Source organism: Talpa occidentalis, unplaced genomic scaffold (genome assembly GCF_014898055.3).
Source record: "Talpa occidentalis isolate TD23 unplaced genomic scaffold, MPIMG_talOcc4v2.1, whole genome shotgun sequence".
In the NCBI taxonomy this organism is placed as follows: Eukaryota; Metazoa; Chordata; class Mammalia; order Eulipotyphla; family Talpidae; genus Talpa; species Talpa occidentalis.
This window is the reverse complement of record NW_026555331.1, coordinates 44,907,064-44,923,904: the sequence shown is the minus strand read 5'-3', so window position 1 is coordinate 44,923,904 and position 16,841 is coordinate 44,907,064. Positions and strand designations below refer to the sequence as shown.

General features: G+C 41.2%; 1 protein-coding gene across 1 annotated transcript in view; it reads right to left on the bottom strand.

The window, feature by feature from the left end:
- Window positions 1-16,841, bottom strand: part of ZNF704 (zinc finger protein 704) — a 207,910-nt gene that overhangs the window by 45,323 nt on the left and 145,746 nt on the right. Inside the window, 1 exon segment of the mRNA XM_054692169.1 lies at window positions 294-397. Coding sequence (XP_054548144.1) covers window positions 294-397 — 104 coding nt within the window.

Here is a 16,841-nt window from a genome sequence, read left to right as displayed (position 1 = left end):
CTGGGGAAAAAGCACACAAGGACTGCAAAGATGTCTTCTGGAAAGGTGGTAGAGCTTGATAAGTGAGAGTTCGATGGATAGAGGTATGAATGAGATCAGTGGGGTGTCTGGGGAGATAAGAAGAAGGCTGATAGATCTGGGGTCACCATTTCTTCCACATTTCCTCCTCGTTTCTTGCTAGCAGAGAAGGGCTAGTTATTCATGGTATTTGATTGGAATGCGATCTCTCAAAGAGAGATTCTACTCTGGCTATCCAGGGGTGCTTCCTCATGCCCTGTATATCCCAGGCTTACCATTCGGTCGCACTGGAGGGCTTCGAACCAAAGGACTGGTAGATAAGCTGGTTAGTACCATTGCGGCTGTGACCTTGTCCATGTCCAGTTCCTCTGAAGATTTCCTGTAAAATAGGGAGGGGCACTGTTAATTGTGTTCTCTCAGCACCTACAGTGGGCCAATACCATGTGCTACATGCTACCACACACATTTACTCCTTGAACTTATTCCAATGAAAATGCAATATTTTGTTAGCTTTACTGTAAAGAAGAGGAAGCTGGGGTCCAAAGAGGAAGTGATTTTGTCAAAATCATATATTAGGAAGAGATCAATCATCCATTGGTCATTCATCGAACAAGTGTCTATTGAGAGTATGCTGATGGGTAGTATTCTAAGCACGGGTGATGTGTAGAAAACAGGCAAGGCTAATGGGGAGAAACACAACTATGAGTAAACAAGCAAAAGGGAACATAACAAGTTCTGACAGTGACAAGTGCTTTGAAGGACATAAACAGGTTGACACACAGTGACTGGCTGCACTTAAGGTGCGGGAAGGTTTCCTTGAGGAGGTGACAGCTGAGATGAAGTATGAGGGGGGAGGAGCCCGTTCAGAGGAGGTGGGAAATGCACTCCAAGCAGAAGAGACAGCTGTGTAAAGGCCAGGCTGCAGGAATGGGCATGAGATATTTGAAGAAAGGGGAGAGCAATTTGGCGTGATCGATTGGGGTGTATGGACATGGAAGGCGTTTTATTTTATTCAGAGTGGAACAGGTAGTCAGTGGAAGACTTTAAGTAGGCATAAAGATATAACATAATTAATATTTTAAAAATAACTGAGCTACTATATGGAGAATGGATTTTAGAGAAAGCAGAACAGAAGCGGGGAGGCCAGTAAGGAGATACAGCTGGGAGTGCAGATGACAGGCAATGGTGGCTTGTGCTAGGGTGGGAACAGTGGCAGAGAATCTGGTAGGACTGGCTGATGCCCTGAGTGTGGGAGATCTAGCTAGGGTGGCTCCCAAGTGTTTGTCTTGAGCATTAACCACATCTGCTGCAATGGGAGAGTGGAAGAGAAATGCAATTAGGGTGTTTGAACTCTAGGGCTCTGCTTTACTTTCTGTTAGAGGCAGGCTGGGTCACAGGTGTAAGTGACCAAGTTGTTAGAGTGAAGAGACATTGGTGATCATACATTGAGATGAAGAAGTTGCTCTGGTTCATTAATTTTGGCCAGTTAACCCTGAATAAAGGTTCATAAGATAATGATCATTGTGAACAGAGTCAGCTTGTATGAGCTTATTTCAATATAGAAATTAATATCGAGAGGCAAAAATTTATGTAGTACATTGACATCAGATAAATTGCACTACCTCCTGAGAAATGAACATTTTCAAATTAGGAACAGTTGAACAAGCACAATAGAGGATTAATAAGCCATATCAACAAATGTATTATCACTTAGACAAATGTGGCTTTCATTCACAGGTTTGCTATATAATTTGTAAAAGCAATGAACTCAGAGATAGAAACTTTTGCTATCGCTTCACAATACAGTGGGGAAAGAGTCCGAAAATGAAGAAAAATCAAAGGGTTCCCAATTTTGGGGTAAGGCTGATTAATTAATTTCATCAAAAAGTTACAAATATTATTACAACTTGACTCTTTAATATCCACCATGATGCTGAATTGCTGATCAAATTCTACTCTTCCAACCCAAGGTGTCAAAAGATGAGAATCTTTGGAATTTTCTTCTATAGTTCTTCTCAAAGTACCTTATTCTCTTTTTCAGCAAAATGTTCAGTCATGAGATAAATGATTTGTTTCAAAGACTGTTAATTAAAAATACTCCAGGAAAGCACACCTCAGAGTACACCTCAGTGACATTCACTCTGTAGAGGTTTGCAAGACGATGTTCCACACTTAGGAAAGAACTGCTTGCTCCTTTGGCTTACCATTTCAAGATTCTACAATATGCACAATTTATAAAATTCTTGCACTTGGGAGTAAAGGTGATGTCAGTTCCCCACAGAAATAAAGTCTCTTGCAACACCACCAGGGAAAGGCTATCAAGCACCTTAAATTAATTTTGAGTGTTTTGTTGGCTCAAACTCCCCATATAGTTATGGTCACAGGGGAAGGAATAACTTGGGGGCCCCAATGGAGAAAGGCCGGTTATACAGACTGCATGTAGACACGGGGTCTCCTGTTACTGTCCTCCCAGACCCCAGCCGTCAGGACCAGTCCACCCCAGTGCAGGGCACACAGGAGCAGGCTGCTCTGCTGTCCCTTCTGAGTCCAAATTATAGGAGCTGCTGACTGCTCTTTTTGATTTCTCTTATTCACAAAAGGGTTAAGAACCTGGATAAGAGGCCCAGGGGTCTGCCACAGGGAAATGGCATAACTTTGTGGGGTAAGGTCCTGATTTCTAAAGGGAATTGCTATCCAGTCTCACCTTTTCCTCGCCTCTGTCTTGGTTTTAGGGATTTTTTTTTTTAAAGATTTATTTATTCATGCATACAAGAACCAGGGTACATGCCAGATGTGCAGGAGGGTGAGAGGATTCACCAGAGACAGAGTGGGGAACAGAACAGGCAGACTGACGAAATACACAGCTGAGGGGAGCAGCGGGAGAGTCAGGAGAGGTCTGCCATGCCATGTGGGATTCTCGCCGGCGGGCCGGAATCGAACCCGCACTGCAGAGGCTGTGGACAGCCTCACAGCACTGAGCTTAACCGCCTGCGCCACCAGGGGAGTCCCTGGTTTTAGGGATCTTTATTTCTCCTTCTTTATACTGCTTTTTATCCTCTTTGTTTTTTCATATTCTAGATAAACATTTGTTTTAGAGGTCTACTTGATAATTAAATACTGAATTATGTGTTTTTATATGAAAATCAATAAAGAAGTTATCATAATAAAATATGAAATTATTTTGCATTGCCAAATCTGTGAGTACGTTTCAAAATAATTATTGTCATGAAGTAAACTTCTCATAAAGAGTGAAGAGAAGAGGAAATGGTATAATCAGAGTGCTTTTGTCTTTAAATCATCTTTGTTTCCCATTGGCAGTGGAGGGTCACTAACAACAATAAAAGTATCAAAGAAATAATAACTTGGTTAGCCCGTATTTCTCAGGGAGTATTTTTATCATGCAAAACGAAATGATACCAGATGATATGGCCTTGTTCAGAGTTGTGTTTTTGTTTTTATCTTTGTCTAATTTCTTTTGGTAAAGTACTATCTAATTACTGATTAATTGGTGCTGCAAATTCAAATCCTTATAATTAAACATGAAGAGATAATATACAAAGTAGAATTTGTTACACTTTGAGAAAACCACTCTAAAGACCTGGTAGATTTAGTTGTTAAGGGAAAGAAAACACTAGAGGTGATATTAAATATTCTTTTCTGAAATTGAATTTGAATCTACTATTGAAAACCTTACTGAATAAAAGTAATATTCATTGTCATTCTCAATGCTATTTGTCCCTCCGGGTGACCTGCCTTCAGTGGACGAGCATAAGCTCAAGATGGAACAATCACATTTCAGGCAAGGAAGCATTCAAGCCCTTGAGTTGCAGCCTCCTTAAGAATCCTATTTAAAGGAAGTAATGTTGCAGATACGAGAGGACAGAGCATGGACCAGATCATGGAGGCCACATGTCAGGCTAATAGTTTGTTGTATTCTTGCAAGTAAAGAGAAACCATTGAACATTCATGAATCCAGGAAAGAGACAGATGATCAATCTGTAATTTAGAAATGGAAAATGTAATGGAAAAGGAACTAAAAGTAGTCTATCTAGCTGTTTAAAAAAAGGTTTAATTCAAACCCAAAGTATTAGACTGAGAAACAACTGTCTCTATAGACAGACAATATTTAGTCTATGACTAAAGAACTTCCTGGATCTCTGCTAGGGATGTGTCCTGACCTCTCTGGGAGAGATGGCACAGGTAATAGTTAAGAGTACAGGCTTCAAATCATGAGGCTTCAAATGCACTCTGCCAGTGCTAGCCTTGTGACCTTGAGTAAATTATTTAACCTCTCTCCATCTTTGTTTCTTCATCTGTAAAAGGAGGATAAAAATAAATCTGTTGAGAGGATCAAATGAGAAACCATATGCAAGCACCGGGATGAACTTCTCCACAGTAAACATTCCATGGATGTTAGCTATTATTAACCTTCCAATTCATGATCCACCCATCACCTATATCTCCCATGAGAGAGGAGGGCATTAAATAATTTCACTTGCTCTTCTTATTTGACATCAGCATTATCAGTTGTTGCTTTGCTTTGCTTTTTAGTGGTGGTGGTGTTATTTGTCATAAAGAACAAAGCTGTCATAACTTCATAGGAACTACCCTGTAAGAGGTGGCAACTGGCACACAGATGAACAGCTGCTGGGGCCCTCACTGGAGTTTCACATTGGTGCTTTGGCAAAGAGACAGCTCATGACATCATGGCTCTTGAGGTCTGTACATAAATAGCAAAGCCTGGAGTGCCATTTGGACTTTATATTTAAGTGTATCTGCATTCAATCTTCATGCTCGGGGTACTAGCCATGTGCTAGTAGCTTCTGGATACTGGAAATATAATCTTGAAGAAAATCCAGCGGGGTCTTTCTCTGAGTTCTAGCTTGCTGGAGAACCAGGTCTTTACCAAACATGTACAACTAAACATAAACTTAAGATGTGACAAATATAGGGCAGGAGCAGTATGGATTTGACGAAGCTCTACCTAAGTCCTCCTGGCTAAGGGAGAGCTGCTGGCTTGGGGAGTGTGGACGTGAGCACTGGCATCGCTGAGCTGAGGGCACAGAAGTGCTTCACACTGGGCTGTGAAAGGGCTGGGCAAAGATGTCCTTAGAAGGAATGGAAAGGCCAAATAGCATATGCAGTGCACTTGGAGAGGAGACAATCCTGGTAGGGCCTTCAAATTCTGTAATGGTTTTTAAATTCTTATCTTAAAGACCTGGAAAGCAAGAAAGTGTTTCAAGCAGAGTGGAGCTGGGAGAGGTCAGGTCAGGTTGGGGTGATGCTATCAGATTTGCTTTTCGAAAAGCTCACACTGGCTGCCGTGTAGAAAATGAGTTTCCTGGGTTTTACAATTGATCTTTTATCTGAGGAATTGATTGCCTGGTGACTGTGGCAGCAGGTTGCAGAATGACATCATATGTGACATAAAGAAACCATCGGGAGTGTGCGTGGCCACAGCAGTCACGGCCCCGGGCCCTGGGTCTGATGCTCCAGTGGGCTCTGCGGGTCTGGTCCTGAGCACTCGGCCGTGGCCTGCGCTTACAAGGTCAGCTATTGTTGGTGCCATAAGAAGCCCTTTTTCTCCTTTTGAGCCACTTGATCCTGAATGCTGTCTACTTAGAGGGTACATACAAACACGGTCTCCCCTGGCTAACTCACCAGCTAAGAGAGAAATGTTTTACACCCCAGAGAGTCATAAAAGGCATTTATCTGCAATTAAAGTGCTGTAGTAACAAATGGAAATAAAAGTGAATAATACATTCCTTAGATTAGCACTAATCCAGTTCCTTAGCAACTACTGAAACCTGTCTAGACTAAGTTCAATTACTTTAAAACGTGGTAATCCTAAAACAAGGAATAAAGTCTGAAAATAAAATCTACTGGAAAGGCCCCAGTAACCATCCCCAATCTTAGAGTTCTAGGAGAGTTTATATAAAACTGGATTCAATAGCTATTATATGAGATTAAGTACAAAAACTTCATTTCCATCTTAAACAAATCGTACAGCAAAAGTGATAAATGTGGGCCTCCCTGGTGGCGCAAGGGGTTAAGCACAACACTAAGAAGCTATCCGCTTCTGCAGCACAAGTTCAATCCCTGGCTGGCCAGAAAGCTATCCGCATGGCGCAGCAAACCTCTCCCGTCTTGCCTGCTGCTCCCCTCAGCAGTGTATTTCAAACAATCCGCCTGTTCTGTTCCCCACTCTGTCTCTGGTGAATCCGCTCAACCCCACCCCCGCACCTCTAGCCTGTACCCCAGTTCTTGTGTGCATGAATAATCTTTTCAAAAAAGTGGTAAATGTTAACTCCCCCAATTTTAGCCACTCTTCAAGACTATGGGAAAGATGAGGGAAGCTACCTATTATAGTAATATCCAGTGCTCTTGATCAACAAAAGGGGGAAATTAGAACAAACATGTCACAATACATAAGGGCAATATAGGCCAGTGCTTCTGAAGCTGCCTGTGGTGAAAGGTCATTTTTAAGAAATTGCTAATCTGTCTAATTTGTATAATACGAAAAAATATATGGCCCAGGGAAGCTGTGACAATGTAAAAATGCTAAGCAAATTTCTAAACTGTTTGCTTACAAGCGTCTACCCAGCTCACAGAGGACTGGAAACAGTCTGCCTCAAGCACTATGTTGAGTGCTGTGGAGACAGGCAACTGCTTTTTGGTCTTTATTTCACTTTCCTAAAAAGCCAACATTCACTCCTGTCCCACTTTTCTCCACTTGCTGCTCTGCTCCCCAAAGACCCTCTCATCACTGATTTCTCTTCTGGCCCTTATTGTTCTGGCCACTGGACCCATGTCCCAGTGTAAATAGGCCCTTACCCTCTCCCATGAGGTTCCCTCTCCACTGGAGTTACTCTGTCACCCCCATTGAAGTCAGGTGGGGCCTCCCCTAGGAGACCATCCCTCTTCATCTATGGGTCTTTGAGGTTTAGCTGTGCTATTATCTTGCTCTTTCCCTCTTCTTATTTTAGGCATTAATTAGCCTTTCCTTCAGTACCTCTCTCTTCTGAGAGTCAAGTATTTGGACACATAAATTCATAGCCATTTTTGCCTTGCCTGGAATTCTGATCCTAGGAGATGTCTCAAAAGCATTCAATATCTTTTTTTTTAAAGATTCATTTATGCATACAAGAGCTGGGATACAGGCCAGAGATGCAGGGGGTGAGAGGATTCACCAGAGACAGAATAGGGAACAGAACAGGCAGACTGACTGAAATACACTGCTGAGGGGAGCAGCGGGAGAGACAGGAGAGGTCTGCTACGCCATGTGGGTTGCTCCCTGGCTAGCCAAGGATTGGACTTGTGCCGTAGAGGCGTGGATTGCTTCATTGTGCAGTGTTTAACCCCTTGTTCCACCAGGGAGGCCCAGCATTCAATATCTTAACACTGTAATTTTTGTCCCTCTAGCTCCAACTGTTGTTGAACTTGCCTAAAATCACTCAGTGAATCCAATGCTGAAGATTAAACCTCAGCCTTTTTAACTGCAGCATCTTTCAAGTTCAACAACGGTTGGAGCTAACTGACACGACCACATAAAGAAGATGGGGTGCAGATACATAATGGGATAGTTCTCAACTATAAAAATGGTGAAATTTTATCCATTTGGAACACTGGTGAATCTTGGGGTGATTATGCTAAGCAAAATAAGTCAAACAGATAAAGACAAATACCATATGATTATCACTCGCATGTGGACTATAAAGAAAGCAAGTTAAAATAAAACAGAAACAAACCCTTAGACTCTGACAACAAAATGGTGGTTACCAGAGAGGAAGGGGGAGGAATGAGTAACGGGTAGAGGGAGTCAATGTGATAATGAATGGTAATGGGAACTTTGGTGGTAGGTGGAGGGTGATATATACCTTAACAAGGTGTGAAGCTGTACTTCTGAACTTGTATTGTAAACCAAAGGCATGTCTATGAAAAAAAAAAGTGAGATTCCATATGGAGAGGAATGCTTGGAGATGGCAGGGCTCAAGGTAGGGCTGTTGGAGTCAAGGGTGGAGGTGGAGTTGAGAGATGGTCACCAGGATGAGGCAGGATTGAGGACAGGAAAGCTGAGACCAGCTGGCTCAAATCTTCAATGAAGACGCATGTCCAGCATGTCAGGGAAGTTGAGGCATGAGGAAAGATGGAGGTGGAGGAGACTTAAACATCACAGGAAGTTTACACAGAGTAGAGGGGCATTTCGTGCTAAAAGCAATGGGGACATGGAGAAATGGGGAGGTTCCCACTGACTTCAGGATAAGACTCTAACTCCAGTGTGGGAAGTTCTTGGCCCTGGCTGTCCCTCCACCTGTCCCCCCCCATCTTATCACACAGCTCCCCCCAGTGGCAATTCTCAATAAGCACATGAATCCTCCTCTTCATACTTTTGCACAAGCTATGCTCTCTGCTTGAACAATGTCCCCCCTTTCCACCTGCCCTATTCTACTCATGCTTCCATTGTCCCCCCTTTTCACCTGCCCTATTCTACTCATCCATCCATAGTCAGCTTCATCCATGCCAGGGAACTTTGCTTACATCTGCCAACCTGTGCCAGGTGCCCGCAAGACCATACTGCATCTTCCCAATGTCTTGTGCTTGCTCCTCCTGCCTCCTCATGAGTAGGACCCAGTCTCAAAGCTCTCTATTCCTAACATCTGGCACTAAAACTCTGCTTGAGGTAAGTCCTTAATAAAAGTTTGTTGGTACATAAGCAGTAAGTAATGGTTGACAGTCGCCGAGGGATGGCGGGGAGTAGTACAGAAAGCATAGCTGAAAAACTCCTGCAGTTGGTTCTTTGCTCTCTCTCATTTTATTAGACCTGGTAATTTATTCAGTTCCTCTTGTGGAAAACAATTCCTCAAAAATTCAGCTATTAAATAAATCATTCATATGAATACCTTTTTACTGGCCCTAAAAATGTTGGCTTAGCTATGCAAAATTGATTTTGTTCCAGTGTCTGTGATAATTTTCCACATTCACAAAGGCTCATAGACCCATCAGTGAACTCGAGAATGGCAGCAATAACATTATTAAATAATAACTTCCAAATCCCCTGAAAACAATTCTGTGTGATTAGCTGGACTTCTTGATGTGAGCAGGCTGTGAAGTGCAGCTAGGGAAGCATCGTGAACATCCCCAGATGGTCCTTTTGCTTTGTAGGTTTGGCATTCTTGATTGCAGCCAACATGTTCTGCCGGGAGTCACAAGGCGGGTTTTAAATCATTGTGTTTCTCTTCGAACACAAAGCCCTCTGTGCACAGGGGAGCACCCTCCTGGGACTGCCATTTTGGTGCTATGTGATAGGAAAGCAGAGGGAACACATCAGGTTTCTGAAGGTTGAGTGTGTGTGTCTCTCTCTGGGTCTGTGGCTGTGTGAGTTGATGCCTTGTGTGGGTCTGTGTGGGTCTCTCTGTGTCTGTCTCTGCGAGTATGTATCTGTGTCTTATGTGTATCTGTGTGTGTGTGTCTGGTTCTGTGTGTGAGCATCTCCATGTGGACCTCTGTGGGCTCTGAGCATGGAGGAGGAGATGAAATGAGTTGGAGGTGCCCATGCCCCGTCTCAGGCCCAGAGGTGGACACATTCTTTCTTCCCAGCTCTCTGGGATGGCGAAGTCTTTGCTTATTTCTCCCTTATGTCTCTACTTAGCCTGCTGCTACTCAGGAATGGCCAAAACAAGGCTACCAAATTATCTGTAAAGGGCTCCTGGATGTTTCTGGAAGCTTTTAGCCTAGCTGCTGTCTGTCCCAGCTATCAGCCAGTTAGCCCTGGAGTCTTGGGAGCACCACAGGCCATATGTGCAAGGCCAGTGGGGCCTGGACTAATGGGGTTGAAGTGTCCTCAGTCATCCAGGCAGTCTGCAGGTTAACAGCCTACAGAGAAATGTCACAGTCGTCCTCCAAAAGAAAACTGTAATCAAAATTGTGTCTCTCGCTATTACATTTGTGTCCAAGTCAGGCCATTCCAGACTTATTGGTGGGGTTAATTATGTTATTATTTGGAGCTCTCAAATCCTTTCAGACCTCAATAATGTAAAGAATTTACAGTCACATTTTATTGTGATAATAGTTTTTTCAGGCGGGCAGCTGGGGGAAAACAAATCTAGTGTTTTCTGGCTGTCAATTAGAGAAAAACAAGGTGACTTATTTTCTCTAGATTAAAAAAAAAGGTTAAAAGGGGCTTTTTCTTATTTCTGTTGTTTCTCTTACCTGAAATAGTAACACTATTATGTTGTCAAGAGATCTGAGTGTGGGTTAGTAATGACCGTTGTAGTCATTTTACCTTTTTGTTTTTTCAGAGAGAGGACTCATTTTGTTTCCAACCAAGCCATCCCTAGCCAGCCTCCCAGAGCCAGAGGCAGAGGGAGCTCCCTCTCCACGAGATAAGCAGTTTTGGAGGTATCACTGCCCAGGTATCGCAGAGACACTAGGCTAACTGCTCCAGGAGAAAGGCCCTGCCCTCCAAGAGTGGCTGTTCACACTGGCACAGGAGAGCTGTTAGGGCTAATTCGCTGTTATGCTCTAGGCAGAAAGCAAATTGGGGCTTTTAATTATATTTAACATTTTTGATATATATCATGTTCAACCTGCCTGGGAACTGTATGCAGGTTTTTGCCACTTCTTGGGAAAATTCTGGCAGGACTGATGTCTCCACTATTGTATGCTATGACAGGAGAGACAAACTGGTAAGTGATATAGACTAAATTAATCCCCCTTAAAATTGCTTTAATTTCAGATTGGATTTGAAAAAAAAGTAATCTTTTTCAAAAACTGCATTTTCTTTCTAATAATAGCTAATATTTATTGAACAATCCCTATACCTGACATTTATGCACACTATTTTTTTTTAATTTTTTTTAGATTTTAAAAATTTGTTTACACATACAAGAGCTGGGGTGTAGGCCAGAGGTGAGGGGGAAAAGGGGTGAGAGGATTCACCAGAGACAGAGTAGGGCACAGAACAGGCAGACGGACTGAAATACACTGCTGAGGGGAGCAGTGGGTGAGACAGGAAAGGTCTGTTGCGCCATGTGGGTAGCTCCCTGGCTGGGATGGAACTCGTGCTGCAGTAGCTGCGGATTGCTTCATAGTGCTGACACTTAAGCCCTTGCGCCACCAGGGAGGCCCCTATGCACATGATTGTAAATTGTCATTGAGGGTTGATTATTATTGTCCTATGTATTTGTAAAATATGTAGGACTTTGGTGACTTTCTAAGGGCACTTGGCCAGTCAACCAGGCTTGCCTTATTCAAGTGACCCAATGGATCTTCAAACCACAAATTAATGATATTTTCATGATCATCTCAATAACCCTGCTTTAAATTTGAGACATACATGTAACCTATAACAGCAATATATTTGTGAATGAAGTACAATTCATTTTAGATCATACATTTTTCCTGTATTACATTTTCAATGATCTTATAACAAAAGAATTTCTTTTGTATATATGGTGATTCCACATTAATGAGGGCATAGTAGGTAGAAGTTTAGGTTGACAAGAAATAGATTAAATTATAGACTTAGTACTCATTTTAAAAGAGTGTTTTGCTTTCAAAAGGATGCTCTATGGATTTTCTTTAAATAGAATTCTTATCATGTGCTTAAAATGTTTTCAGTGGTTACATCTAATTCAATTCACATGCCCTAATTTTAACCCCTACACCAATGTTTTATACTATTAGGTTGAACCATATGAAATTGTGGATAATCACATTTTTTATCTACTCAGGTGGAAATTTCATATGGTTCAATCTGATATTCGCTTTTATTCAAATATTTATCTTTAGTTTTACAGACCAGAAATGAAACAACTTATCTTTATTTTAAATATTTAGTTAAGTTGATGGTTTCATAAAGAGTCAGACAAACCCAAACCGAAAACATACCCTAGAAATATGACTGCAAAATTGTGGCTTCCAGAGCAGGGTGTGCAGAGAAGAAACAGGAGAACACAGTGGAGAGGAGGAACATGGACTGTGGGTGCCTTGGTGGTGGGTGTGGCTTGGGAACATGCACCTGAAGAGGTATGATCCTCTCCCTCTGCTTTACAGCCAGTAAACCAACATTAGCTCAATAAAAAAGAAAGATGACAAAAAAAAAAAATAAACTAACAGTTTTAGATCAGTGAAACAGATAATAGTTCTCTAAGGTGTATATTATGGGTATTTTACTTCTGGATTTAGCTTTCATTGAAGATAATGTTCTATTAATATAATTTAAGCAAGTTTGAATTCAATAATATCTACTACATGCAAAGTATTGCTTTAGGCAGAATTCCTTGCCCCACAACTTGTTAGTGCTCTACAGAAAGCCCTGAAAATGTCCAGATTCTGGGAAATGAATGGGACCATGCATATTACTGCTGGAGAATTTTCATGCATAACAACATTGCTGGCTCTGTTCCGTGTTTTGGCATTTATGTTTAACCATGCTACCAATATATGTTTCATCAATTCCTACAGCCATTATGGGATAACAGATCAATTCAGATTGTCAATGTAAGTATCTTCTTGTCCCTAGAAAATAATTCAATAATTCTTAAATTTATTCATAGCAGCACAATTCTAAGCACTATGAAATTGGCACTATTTCTTAAATATCCAAAGGCTGAACAGTTGCATATTTTGCTGTGTTCACTTTGTGCACAAGGAATATGACTTCCCCAAAGGAATAAGTAGGAGAAAGTGATAGAGCGATATAGTCAGAACACAATGCAAAGGTTACCGCTGGGCACAACAGCAGATCAGTAACATGGATAAGTGGCTACTGGCCAGGGCATATCTAGTTTCCTGCAATAAGAGGTAGATGAATGCAGGTTAGAAAAGCCCAATGAGGCATAGGCTAAAGTCAAGTGAAGTCTACAGTCCAGGGAAAGCCAAGCACTGTGGCTACTGTTTCACATTTCTTCTGAAAACAACACAAATAGCTCACAGTCATAGGACATTGGAATCAATATTTAATGTAAAAAGCATCACTAAAAACAAGTGTACAGCTATCAGGTATAAAATAATAATTTCCACCCCCACTGGTAATTTTTTACTCATTTAGGATGTCGTACTATTGTCGCAGAGGGTTATAGGTGCACTTACTGTAAGAGCATGCTGATTAAATGGTGGTGGAATTACCTATTCAATATATCTCTCAATTCCGTGCTATTAGAAAGTTCTAAATATTTCAAATGCAAATAGCCGTCTATTAGGCAACAGCTTGGTGGTTACCTATCTTCTTTTCTTTTTTTGAATCATTGGAAAAGCTGTTATTTTTGCTTTTCTACATATTTGAAATGAACCCATGAGCTTATGATAAGGAATTAACAAACATAGAGGTTACAGAAGCTAGATTTACTTGAAATTTGATGAGAAAATGAGCCAATTAAAAATAATTTCAAAAATATGGAGAGAAAAGCCTTTTCAGTATGACACATCACTAATTCCACTAACACTTCTTTTTTCAATCGGTATGCTATTTCTACAAAGGTTCATCCAGAACAGAAAGGAATAAGCACCTGCTTTCATTTGTAAGCAGGTAAAACCTTTAGGAGTTCAGAGAGGTCATAACAACTTCTATGTCAGTTTGAGTCCTTCAAGAAGCAGTTGCTAAGATGGGGTCAGCCCTGTGAGTGACTTATTGGGGAAGATGCCTCTGAAGACTAGGGAGGGGGCCAGCCACCAAGAGGTCTGACACTTGTGAGAAAGGAGAGTAGGTAGGATTGGGCAGGAAGTAGAATACTTTGAAGTAGTGCTGAAAACGTCTCAGTTCAAGCTGATGGGGAGTCCTGAGCAAAGGTTGTGTATTTGAGGAGTCCCATGTTGGGCAGAATTGTCTGGCTCCAGTAGCCCAGCTGTGCTAGGTGCTTGTGGGGGAGAAACAGTTCAAGGGGAGTATGTTCTTGGTGGCAATAGGATCCAAAAGAGTGGCAGCAGTACCTGCATACCAGTTGTGCTCCCCATAGCAGATCTGAGTGTTACACTTCCATGTCCACCCCAAGTGCTACTTCTTTTTGGTGTCCTCCAGTTTTACATGGGGATCTTGTTTCTTTCAGATAAAGCTCAAAAATTCTCTGACCAGAGAGTGTGACCATTTTCCCTGAGATACATTCCTTGAGGAACAACTGTATGCCTTCCTATTTTCCTGACCAGGTATGGCTTAGATTTGCTGTCATGTTACAGAGGACTATGACAGGCAAGTTAAATAACACATCTGGAAGGAACTGTTCAAAGACCACTCCAATATTTGCTGGAGAGTTTCCTTTATTATATAATTCCTTTGGTTTAATGGCCTGGGTGAAATCCAGGGGTATAAACTCCCTTCTTAAATAAATCATAGTAGTTAACATTTATATAGTATTTACTACATATCAACTCATGAGATTGATTCATCCTTAAAATATGCCTATTCCTGCTTGTAGGCCTGAGGTAACTGAAGCACAGAGAGGCAAATCAAGTAAGCACTGGAACTTTAATTCCTATTTAGGCAATTGGATACTACAGAATGTGTTTGTAATGGGCTGAATGCTTGTGTCCCCAAATTCATATGCTGAAGCCCTAATCCCCAATGTAACAGCATTGGGAGATACAGCCTTTGGGAGGGAATTCAGTTTAGTTGAAGACATGACAGTACAGTCCCCATGATGGGATTCATGTTCTTATAATAAGAGAAAGAGCCACCTGAGGAAGAAGGCAGCTTTCTCCAAGCCAGGAAGAGGTACATCACCAAGAACCAAGTCAACTGGCATCTTGATCTTGGACTTCCTAGCTTCCAGAATTATGAGAAATAAATGCCTGTTGTATAAGTTATCCAAGCTAGCCCATGCTGACAGTGTTTTCACCAAGTATGCTAGGAAAAGAGACTGACAAGAATTAGGCAAGTGCATAGGGTTGCAGACATGTGAATTTACCACAAGCTGGGAACTGGTGACACCTACTTTATAAGCTCAGCCGTTTGGCAGCAGGAAAAGACAGGGTTCACCTTGGTTAGCATGGAGTGTGTTGTGTACTACTCTCTGCTACTACACTACAAGGCAGGCAGGCACCCAGAATCTCAAGCTAACAAAACTTTTCCTGTGACCACCCAGTTTCCTAAGGTACTCTGGCCACAATCTGAATTCTTTGAGAACTGTGCATGTTCTAGCCTAAGAAAGAGAGATGTCAGAAACTGTAACAAGCAGTAACTGAGAATACAGAGAGTGACAGTAGTCCTGATGGAAGTGATAGGTCTGATGGCAGCAGCAGTGGCAATGGAAGTAAGCAGCTGACAGCAATGGTCTCATGGATGTTGGGACTAGTGAGGTTTTGATCACTTACAGCAAGAACAGAGAGACCAACTATGACTAGCAGGTCAAATTCTGTGTCAGGAAAGAAAAATGTATATATATATATATATATATATATATATATATATATATAGACAAGATTTTGTAGATTATTTGAAATTGATCCATAGCCTCCAGTAGATTAAAAACTCACTGTTTTAAATTAACTTAAGAGAGAGCTAGTGAAGCTCAAAATATATAACCGATCTTTAAATGGCCCTGTGCTAAAGAGCAGAACAACAGTAATAGCAGAACAGTAATAATTGTTTTCTTATAAAAAAAGGATTCTCAGGAGATAGTGGAAGCCATCAAATACTGAAGTTCAGAGTTTTTTTTTTTCACTTTTATGATGGAGAAATTAATAGGGTAAGACTATAGAACACTAAGTGAATGATATGACTTTTGCAAAAGCAAATTATGCTGCATTCATCTATTATACTTCTTTGGAGATAAATATGCATGTAGGTAAAGGAAAAACAGTGATGGCTCACAGCTCCTCCCACCCCCCCACCTTTTTATTAATGTGAACTTATATATAGTATCTAGCTGGGTAGACGATGCATGGCTCTCAAGCCAATTCTAATTGTGGCTGAAAAACACTGAAGGTGATCCCTTTAGTTTTCAAAAAAGTCATTAATAAGATACCATCTTCTGTCTTAAAAAAAATAACCAAACAAAAAGTTACCAATGAATTGTGGGAGACTTTTCATGAATAAAGAATAGGTTGAGAAATTTTTAAATTTTAGAGGCATGTCAACAACCAGGTTCCTGTGGGGCTGCTGCTTGGGACCATTTTATAAATGATGGGGATCTGTGTACAGAAAAAATTCTGAATTTTCTCATGATCCCAATTTCTAGGATCATAAGGATGGATTTCAGAGTATATTAAATAGATGTCAACACTGCTGTATTTTAATTGATGAGAAAATGCAAGGTAATAAATGCATTAAGGAAAAAAGTATCACAAACACCCAGGCATATAACATGAGTGATCAGTTACAACCAGGAAGAGTTTTCTGGGATTAAGTGATAGAATCCATTAATAGGAAAGCTACCTAGGGGTCAGTTAGTCCAGCCTGTTACCTGAAGCCACTGTCTCTTTCCATTGCATCTTTACCACATGAACACTGAGCTTTTTGCTTTTACATCCCAGAAGAAGTCAGCATCCCAGAGGAAGCCCCTTCTTTTTTTCAGACAATTCAAGGCTTAGCAAGTTCTTTGTGTTGAGGCAATACCAGCTGTCTCCTTATGTAGTAATGTTCCAGGAGCACAGAGGGCAATGCTGATCCCTCTTCTACGTAAATGTCACTCCAATTTGAAGAACCAGAATGCTCTCTGTAAGTCTTTTTCTTTTTTAAACAGGTTAAGCCTCCCACACATCTTCAGTGTTTTGCTGGGAACAGTCTAAATGTCCTAATTATCTAAACTGCTTTCCCATTGGTGAACAAAGCTCTAATTTGATTCTGCCCTTCACTCAGGACTGAATTCAGTATTTAAGACACGATATAA